Source organism: Alligator sinensis, unplaced genomic scaffold, assembly GCF_000455745.1.
Source record: "Alligator sinensis unplaced genomic scaffold, ASM45574v1 scaffold506_1, whole genome shotgun sequence".
NCBI lineage: Eukaryota > Metazoa > Chordata > Crocodylia > Alligatoridae > Alligator > Alligator sinensis.
This window is the reverse complement of record NW_005842215.1, coordinates 1,479,101-1,489,579: the sequence shown is the minus strand read 5'-3', so window position 1 is coordinate 1,489,579 and position 10,479 is coordinate 1,479,101. Positions and strand designations below refer to the sequence as shown.

General features: G+C 38.2%; 1 protein-coding gene across 3 annotated transcripts in view; it reads left to right on the top strand.

Annotated features, from left to right (window-relative positions):
* The window catches only part of MDM2 (MDM2 proto-oncogene), a 62,625-nt gene extending 58,097 nt beyond the window's left edge, over nucleotides 1-4,528 (top strand). For all 3 annotated transcript variants that reach the window (XM_025208018.1, XM_025208016.1, XM_025208017.1), the window contains one exon: nucleotides 3,883-4,528. In XM_025208018.1, coding sequence (XP_025063803.1) covers nucleotides 3,883-4,431 — 549 coding nt within the window. In that variant the 3' untranslated portion in view covers nucleotides 4,432-4,528. The remainder of the gene's footprint in view (nucleotides 1-3,882) is intronic.
* Nucleotides 4,529-10,479: the final 5,951 nt, after the last annotated feature.

Here is a 10,479-nt window from a genome sequence, read left to right as displayed (position 1 = left end):
CTGCTGCGGTCCTAGCTCCGACGCCGCCGTCTCTCCCGGAGGTAAGTACTCCCGCCTGGGGCTCTGTCTCGGGGTTGTATCCGTCCCGCAACCCTTCCTGCCCTTAGCCTGTGCCCATGATGGTGGCACGCCGCCGTCACAATGGGGAACCTTTTTTGAAAGCTTTTTGAAAACCCAGATATATTATGTCAACTGGAAGCCCTTTGTCCATCTGCTTACTTAACACGCTCAAAAAACTCCCAGCAGATTGTGTGGGGCAGGATTTCCTTTTACGAAAGCCATGTTGACTTTTCCCTGGCAGCTTGTATTTGTCCATGTGACTGCTGATTTTTATTCTTCATAGATTCTGTCAAATAGTAATGCAAGTGAGACACTGGTTGGTAGTTCCCAAACTCACCTCTGGAGCCCTCTTTGAAGATGGGTGTTAAGTTGGCAACCTGCCCGTCCTCTGGCACAGAGGCTGTTTGCAACCATAGGTTAAATAAAGGTTATCTAACTATTCCAACAGGTCTGCAGTTCACCTTTTGAGTTCTTATTTAATCTATTGATTTGTTCTAAAATTTATTCTGTTGTCAATTTAATGTGCTTCAGCTCTTCAGACCAATCTACTAGGAAGATTTGAGAATCCTCCCCTTCTTCCCTCCAATATTTTCAGTAAAAACTCATGCAAATAATTTATTCAGCTTCTGTAGTATAGCCTTATCATCCCTGGGGGGCACTTTTTACACGCTAGAAGCTCCTCAGATTATTTTTGGCCTGTCTAATTTTACTTTTACATTTGACCTTTCAAAGTTTGTGAGCTTTCCCGTTTTCCTCATTTGGGCATACCTGCCTCTTTTTTGAAGGATGCCTTTTTGCCTCAGATGGCCTCCTAACTCTGCTGTTAAACCATTCAGGGATTTAATTGGACTGCGTGGTACCTCTTTTGATGTATAGCATACACTTTTTTCCTGAGCCTCTAGTACAGATTTTTTTTTTTAGACAGCTTCCAGGTTGTCGACAGGTGTTTTACATTTTTAACTGCTCCATTTAACTTCTTTCCATCTTTCTCATTTTTGTGTAAGTTCCCTTCCTACAGTTTCAGGGTTCTTTTTAAATGTGAGACTTAAAATATTTTAAGTTATTTTAGAATGAAAAAACAAATGTACTTTCTATTTATAATTCCTCTCCACAGCTCAAATCTGAGTAAGAGATAACATCCAAAATAGTTTGAAGCCCTCTCATTGTGGTGTAGCCACTTGCAGCTCTATAAGGCTGAGGGTGAGATTTGAGTGCAAGGGAGAGTTTCAGCCTTCGTTATGTATGCAAAGTGCAGGGCAAACCCCTCTCTACAATGACAGTACTTTCTCTTGGACTATAGAGAGAAGTATTTTATCAATATGTATATCAGTTGAAGTGGGTCCTTTAGGAAATTCTAGCATTTGGTGTCAGACTGTTTTGTGTTGGGTCTTGAATAATAGCCATCCCATAGGACTTAGTTATTCATCCTCTGTGTTGGGTCACTTCTTTGAAAAATTTCTTACGAAATTAAAGGTCACTTTCAGGTTTTCATGAAAATGCAAGAGCCTCTCCTTCAGACTAAAGAATAAGGTTTTACAACAGAGTGCTACAGAAAACTACACTCTTAAAATGGCTGCTGTCACTGGTTTGCAGTGGAATTGAAGTCACAGACTGCTCTCTGCTGGTCATTTCGGAGAAGAGCATCTATATTCCATGGTCTTGAGCAGTGGTGTTAACCTTCTAGCCCGATGGGGCCTGTCCATGATGAGAGTCCATAGGTCCGATCCAGTCCAGCATGGTGTCAGTCCGTGGGTGCAGTCTGATGCACCAGCCCAGCACTGGAGGCTGTAGCAATTAATACTGCCACTGTTCCCCTGCTGCCAAATTTCTGGAAATGTGGGGAGCCCCGTGGGCATTTTCAGCCCATGGGCCAGAGGTTGAGCACCACTCACCTTGAGTAACCAGTGTTCTCCATCTCGTGACAATATAGAGATGTTAACTTGTTCTCTCTGTACTTGGGAACAGTGGGAGACATCAGCTGCTGATTTAGGACCTTGTGTCCATTGGGAGTAATAGAGAGAGCAGCTATTTTGTAGGCATTCACAAATTTCTCTAAGGAGGGTATTTGTTTTTTGGGGTTTTTTGTATTAATTTATTTTTGTAGCTAAACTGTCAATTAAGAAAAATAATGGTAGAAAATTAATGTTAATCCCAAATATTTATTAATACTGTTAGGAGGGAGAAATAAAAGCTTGCTAGATTACTCTGAGCCACAAACACTAAAATGCATTCATTAGAAAATGGAGTTAAATTAATTCATAAAAATAGTGGTGATTATTGCTAAGTGCAAGCACGTGCCTGATGCAGCACGTGCTGTCAGTTGTGCAGATGTTCTCGCATGCTTCTGGTCTCAGTCCCACTCTGAGAGGCATGCCTGCCTTCTCTGAGTTTGAGAACTCCTATACCCTGCTGGGTTGGGCTCAGCTTCTCCTGAAGTCTAAATTGTGGCACACCTCCCAAAAAGTATGACCCTTACTAGTTTCAACAGTAAGGCCATGTCTTTGCTACAGAGTTACTGCATAGTGACATCCAGAGCATTAAAATATACCATTTTTGGCTGACAGCTGTCCTGGAAAAAACCACAGTGTAATATCTTGAGATTGCATACATGTTTTGCCTTTTACTACAGTTTTCTGTGGAGAGAAACAGTTATACTGCAAAACTGCTTGTACTGGTATAGCTTGTTTTGCTTGGTGCATGTGTTTGCAGAATAAGCTGTATCCGTAAAAGTCTAGTTTTGCCAGCGTAAGCCAAATCTGCACTTGCAAAACTCTGCTGGTATTGTCTAACAACTTTACCAGAATAAGTAAAAAAAATACTCTTAATGTACTCAGAACAAAGTTGACATTTTTAATGCTACAGCCTGATGAGTGAATTGGCATGTACTAAGAGGAGTGAGTCAGTTCATGCCCTTAGTTGTTGTTTTGGGTGTTGCGAATACAGATGGTCATCACTGCATCAGTTACATTAGCTTTGAAAGTGTAAACCCATCTCAGTAATTATACCAGCCAGAGATTTTTTTTTTTTTTTTAAGTAACTAGATGCTGTGAATTTGAAGAATAGGAAAAGGGTTCAAATCTTACCTACTGCAGCCTACCAGCTGAAATGGAGCCACAATCTGTTGTTAAGCTAGTTAAATAGAATCATTACAAGACAGAGCTGAGGTTGGTTGGATACCTTGTGTATTTTCTTACCTTAATGTGTATTCATTTTTTTTCAAATTTAACCAACACTCATATATGCTCAGTCTTAGCATAATTATATCATAATTTTAACTTCCTCAGAAACGCTTGCAGCTTTTAATTCCATTTGTGAATAGTTTCCCCCACAACACACTCATGCTCCAGTCCCCTTTGGGAATATAGACAGATGAGAGTTTTTGAACAGTGCGCAAATTTGCATTTGAGTGGTAAAAGATGAAGTTTTTGGAGCTTTTTAAGTATATAGGATAGATTTGAGTCTTGTGTCTATGATAGTTATTTTTGGTGCACTGCCTGCATAATGGTATTTTTCAGTGTTGTCATTCCCATTTACTTTAAAAGGGGGAGACTTTTTGTCTCTTTCCTCCCACATGGCAAATTGGAAGTAAAGATGATTTCTTGCCTATTTCTGCAGCCTTTAAAAATAGAATCCCGGTATAATTTATTTAAACTTTGATCTAGCCAAAGCTCTTGCCAAACATTTGAAAGCAGTTAGTGACCTTTGTGTTTACAACAGTTTATGAATAAATATTTTCTCAGTAGCAGTTTCTCTAATCTATAAATGTTCTAATGGTAGGAATGCCAAAAGACTTAACTATTTTTTCCTTTCAATTTGCTGAAGGATTATTGGAAGTGCCCTAAGTGTAGTGAAATGAACCCTCCTCTCCCGCGGCATTGCCACAGATGCTGGGCTCTTCGTGAGGACTGGCTTCCTGATGAAAAGAACTACATATCGGAAAAGAGCGAATTAAAAAGTTCCACTCAGCTTGAACCTGAAGAAGGTTTTGATGTTCCAGACTGTAAGAAGGTGAAGATGGATGAAGGTAAAGAGCCAGATGTTGAAGAAAGTGATGACACTGCAGTACAAGCCTCTGAATCTCAGGAAAGTGAGTACTCTCAGCCATCTACATCTAGCAATATCTTTTGTAGCAGTCAAGAAGACAAAGAGTCACAAGAGAGAGAGGAGAATACAGAATCCAGTCTACCTATTACCAGCATAGAGCCCTGTGTTATATGTCAAAGTAGACCAAAAAATGGCTGCATAGTACATGGCAAGACGGGGCATCTCATGTCATGTTTTACATGTGCACGGAAACTAAAAAAGCGGAATAAGCCCTGTCCTGTCTGCAGGCAGCCAATTGAGATGATTGTGTTAACTTATTTTGGTTAGGAGGATGTTGAACAGAACAAGTGCAGTAAAGCAAAAATGTTGCAAGATTTCATGGACCAAAACCATTACTTTAATAAAGCCACAAACTATTTTTGTATGTTTGAAGACTTATTTTGGAGGTTTGCTTCTGAAATGAATAATATTTGCACTGGATTTATAGCTGAACACACTCTACATTTAATCATTTTGGAGGTTCTCTTAAATGGAAATAAGTTTGTTTCAAGATTTGAGCAAGATTTTCTACCAAGAGTCACATCCCGTATGCAAATAGTAATGACACTTGTGTAAGTGGGTGACATACATGTTGTAAAAACAGAAATTCAAGGCTCATCAGAAGAGACTTCTTGTAGAAATTTGTATTCTTGGAAGTCCTACCTCTGTCTAATCACTATATATAACATTTGTAACGAGATAGGGAAGTAAAAGCAATATATTCTAGTCTATTTCTTAGTGAAGACACAATAGAAGATTAGAACTCCAGAGAAATGACTTTTTGGAAAAATAACAGTTTGACTCATTCATCCTTACAATGTAAATTGATATGGATAGGTAAATTAAGGGGAAGTACTTCTGCTGACTTGAAGTAACTTCAAAAAATGTGAAAATTAGTAAAGCATTTCGAATAGTCATCTGTTTCCGTTAAAAAAAGGAATGGAAAGGAGTGAGTTTGGGATGCGGGGGCCGTTATCTTTACAAAAACAAAACTACATTTTAGTCACTATATAACTTGTGGTTTTGACACCATCTGTGGTTGAAAATAGTACATTTCTTGAGCCTAACTTCAAAGTTAGTTTTTCTAATGAGCATAACTAAAATGCATTCATTAGAGTTCTAATGAGCCTAACTTCAAAGTCAGCCAAGACAAAATAGGAGTTAAGGTTTTAAAGGCATAAGCATTTTTAAAGTCAGTAATTTTCCTGTTGTTTATGCCTATGCTGTAAGGTGGTTGTATTTTTCTTGGCTTATTTCTGATAATTGAAGAATTTTGAGGTACTAGACCAGCCAGTTACTTAGTGAAGTAAGATTTTAAAAACCAATTTGTTATGACATTATAGGGAAAATTGTAATGTGTTTAAAACAATGAGTTACAATGTTTTAACTCTTACAATCTTATTAGTTACATTTTAAAAAAATCAGTTTACTTTATGAAAAAGGGAAAAATAAAACTAACTACACCTTATGAAATGTCTAGGAAGCATTGCATAATTTCTGTAGGATATTTACAAATTGAACTGATTGCATATTTTTGTGCTGAATTCCTAGAGGTAGCAAAAGTGCATTTATATACTAAATAATTTTTATGCAGTGAAGTTATTTGGTTTGCTTTGAATAGCTACTTCTGTATAATATCCTTATTGGGAGTTTCTCCTTTCTATTGCCTGGTGTGGTGCTCCTGAAGAAAGTAAGATTAGAAGAGCAGATTTTGGGGGTCTGTCTAACTTTGAGAGGCAGTGTTCCCATACAGTCCACCGAATAAAGAATGGTGAAAATATAAATGTTTTCGACTTCAGATACTGAGATCCTATGTGATCACAAAGATTGTACTGCTTAATTATACTACAGCTCTCTTAGCTTGGAAGCTCCAAAACTGGTCTAAAAATGCTTGTTTATTATAAATTATTCTTGTATGGGAAGGGGGTGTCACTGTGTAGATTCTATTTAGGTTTTAAAAAAATAGCACCTCTGACTACAGTAGTCATACAGAATCGGTGTAGACCAAGTCCAAGATGTATAGACGACCAGGAAGTGGGCAAGTAGATGACGTAGAAACGAAGAGCTAGAAACTACACAGTAGAATCTTACTGAAGTTGTTGATTTTAATTTGCACATAAAGAATTTTTTCTTGCCTCAGTTTTTAACAGAGACTGAATTACCTAGAATGGCTGTAAGGTTTTTTGTTGCTTATTTTTGCAAAATACAGCTCAGAATGTTTGTCTAGTATGTTTTTGAAGTAGGGACATACTGTGATTCAGTTTTTCCTTGCTACTGTTTATCAGAAAACATGTTGGATATTTTTTCAGTTTTGCTCATTTGTAAATCCTTACTTTTCAGCATTGCAATGCAATTTTTGTCATTGGTTGGAGGCTCTTCATATTGGTTAGTAGTAACCTTTTCCTCCTGAGTTTTGGCAAGAGATGTTTCCCTTCTTAACAACTTTTATTCTTCTGGTCAGAGTGTTTTTAAAACTGATGTTTCTCATTACAGTAAAAGACGTTTACCGGCACCCCCCCGCCAATTCCCCACTCTTGCCAGATATCTAACTGGGGGAGGCCAGCGGCTGGATGCCGAGCAGGAGCAGCACACGGTGGTGGGTGACAGCAGTGGCGTGCAACATCCCGCCTCCCCCCCCCTTGCATCTGGTCAGTCGGCCAGTAATTCCAGTTAGTAGTGTGCCAGTTACTAAAATGCTGGTTCACACAGCTTTTACTATTTTTGATATGTATAGTTCCTTTTGGCTCTCCGACATATTAGTCACCCAAGGAATGAATCATAAATACTCCTACAAGAAAACAGCTTGTTCCCCTTTCTTAGAAATATTTGTGGTGTCTGACGCATGCCTCTTTTTCTCATCTGCATATGTTGAAAAGAGCCCACCAAACTTTAGTGGCATGGAGGAAATGTATTCAGGCCACAACAGCAGTTCCAGACTCATCCTTTTGTAATGGATGAGCATCTTTTGATCTTCATGAAGTGATGTTTTCTGAGGGTTAAAGTATATGTTCAGCCTTCAAGAGCTCTTTAAAAGCACAGCATCTATTTTTTCTATGCTGTGTTAATAAATAAAGGTGATGAAATTTTCAGCAGCTCCTCTAGAGAAAACCAAGAGGTTGGGGGTTGTAGGTAGTACGGGAAGATAAATGCAGAGTTGCATGTAGTTTAAGGGACATGATTAAGCAGCCACATTGACCGTATCAAAAACTGTAATTTTGTATAAAACAATCATGACTTTCCAGCGGCTGAATTTTTTATGGGAATTGGGGTGCACATTTATAATTGATGAAATATGGTAGTTTCTTCTACTTAAGCCTCTGCCCTGGAAAGTGAAAGTAAAGCTGCACCAATGCTGCATGTAGGGTCCTAGCTACTGGTTGTGGACACAGTCTTTCTCTACAGCTCCCTTCCTTCCCCGCCCCACCCCACCCAAGGGGGTTTTCAAGGAAATATTTCTCCACCCTTCATTCTGCCATTCAAAAACAAGGTGCATACTCTGTTCAGGGGTACGTTGTACATGAGAAAATACAGTAGAACTTATTTTTGATTGTCTCCTTGATGCCATCCCAATCCTATGCTTCAGTGTAAGAGTTTTATAGTGGCTGCAGGGGAAGTCACAGGACAAGGCAAAAGGATAAATCCAGTATTCCAAATTTGAAACTTTTTGAAGCCAAAGGTCTCTTTTTCTTATTAATTTCAGTTGGAAACAGTTGCTGTGACATTGCACGTTTATTCTTTACTTCCCTTCTCCTTCACCCTATGGCATTTGAATAACAAAGTTGCAGCTTTATTCTAAAAAAACCCAGCAGGTTTAGCCACTGCGTTGAGTCCCTAATCGACTAGGGACTTTTCTTCAGTAAGGTTTAAAATATAGTCCAGAAAAGTATGTGCTTTACCTAAAAGAAAAAAACCTGTCAGTTGGCACAACAAACCACATTATTTGTTACAGGTGTTCAATCCCATTCTTTTCTCTAGTCTTGTGAATTCTTTCTGAATTCAAAGATTAGAAAGAAAATAGACAGTCCCATTTGGCCAAATTAAAAAAAAAAAAAGAGAGAGAAAAGTAATTACTTTGTTTTAAAGCACAGTTGGGGAAGCCTTCAAAAACATGTCTTAAAACAAGGAGGAAGTCCAAACTAATCCAATCAAATGCACATTGGCATATCTGCATGCAGTTGGCATCAGGGTCAGACTTGCTCAAAAATTTTTTTTCTTAAGTCTGACGCAAGTGTTGAGGACCACAGTCCCAATCCACAAATGTATTTAGATGCCTGATTCCTCTTGAAGTCAACGGGAGTTAAATGCCTAAATACCTTGGTGGAGGTGGGCCCCAAGAGTTCACTGTGAGTTCTGTTCTAGTTTCTATAAAACTGGGTAAATTAAGCGAAATCAAGGCAGGTTGGTGGTAACCAATCTTCAGACCATCTCCTTAATGTTTAAATTATTGGTAGGTAGATTAATGAACTGGGTATAATAGAACAGGAATAGAAAAACAGTGCTAAAGAAACTTCACAGGCTCTGTACTTGCATAACTCTAAAATTCAACACATTTAATGTTGTAATGCACTTGTTCACTTATTATTGCCTCTAAGTGGTCAGGTATGTCTGTTTTATCAGTGCTTGCTAGCTTTAATTTATTATTCACATGGATATAATTTATTGTGTACATAAACCTAAAAGCAGGCTTTTTTATTTGAGATCAAATAGGTTTGCTTTCTGGTTTTTTTTTTTTTTTTTTTTTTTATGGAGCTGAAAATTTATGAGAGTAAATGTATAATACGGAGTGGGCTTGCTTCTTCCATCATCTTTCCTAGGATCCTATGTACTTCATTAACAGAGTTTTCTGTTAATGAAACTGGTAAGTTAAAACTGCAAAATTAGTAAACAAAAAAAATATGTAGGAGCTGGAGTCCTCTGAAAATCCAGCAGGTCCTGACCAGTGCTATTGTAGCAAGAATTCTTCAGCACCCACCCACTTTTCACAGATCCACGACATCCCTGGCTGCAACTGAGAGGTTGAAGACTGGTTGCTTGTGCTTTTCAAATTATATTTCATTCAGTGGAAAACTAACACAAGCTCAAAGGCTGTGGAAGGAAATCTTGTTCGATAATGAGTTCTGCTTGGCTACGAATAAATGACCAGCAGAGCAGGAAAAACCTGGAAGATCTCCCAGCAAAATCTTTAAAACCATAGAACAAGGATCTTGTTCATCCATAGATTTAACTTTGTATTTAACTGCTGCCTGCCTGCCTGAAATTTTACAAAAGGTACAATGCTTTGAAATGTTTCTCTTAAGAGTACCCAAAAAAAGATGGTCTTTGTGTCTTTTCTATTAACGTTTCAAATTGTTCCTGTAGTGTTGCTTAGGCTCAGGATATCACCAGCATTTGTTTCTGTGCTCAAGTAAGATACAACTTCGTATTGGAAATGTGCTGGTTTTGAGTGTGTGAGGGTCTTGGGTAGGGAGAGGGTGTTCCTGTAAATGCACATGCCTTTGTGTTCACTCCATTGTTTTGGAAGAAAAACTCTGCAATTTTCCTCATGGAAATTTGTACCTCAGATTGCCTAAGCAGTTCCAACAGAAGTGGAGTCCTCTGTGCACATCTTATATAAAGGTAAAACCAAACTCCACATTTACACAGTTCTAAGATAAATTTAAAATTTCGGTGCAGATGGGGTATTTGCAATAGGATTTTAAAAAAAATTTATGCAACAACCTCCTTACAGTCCAGTAAAAATGTTTTAAAAAATGAAGAAAAGCTTACAGTACTTAGAAGTAATAACATATGTTGTTATACTCTAATAACACAGGCACCTTGAAAGTTCCAAGTGAACAAATCTTTGTAATAAATCTTCTACTGTTAATAAAAATCTAGCATTATAGGAATGGAATCTGTCTCCTGATTTTATCAGTATATTACTTTAAGAAGGCTGACTTTTTAAAAGGGCATGGGGTTTTTTTGGCTAAAAATTAAAATGTTTGAGGTAATATGGATGAGCACTACTGTGATAAGAATAAGATAAATATACTGACTCAATCCTGCAGTGTCTTTTTGCATCCAGAATATCTTGTTGCTCTTGAATACAGAAGCATTGCAGGATTGGGCCCTTTAATGCTTCACATAAGACTGTTTTGTAGCAATTTCAAATACCTATACAATGAGGCCACCACACAGAGCTGAGGTACGGATGATTTTAATGGCTTTTGATATTAAGTATTCTAGAAAGGATTTGCAATAACAAATACAGTAAAAGCCCTGTTATCCAGGTTTTTACTAACTGGCATTTCCGGCCGAACACGGGGGGGGGGGGGGGTTCGCGGAACGCCCCCCCCA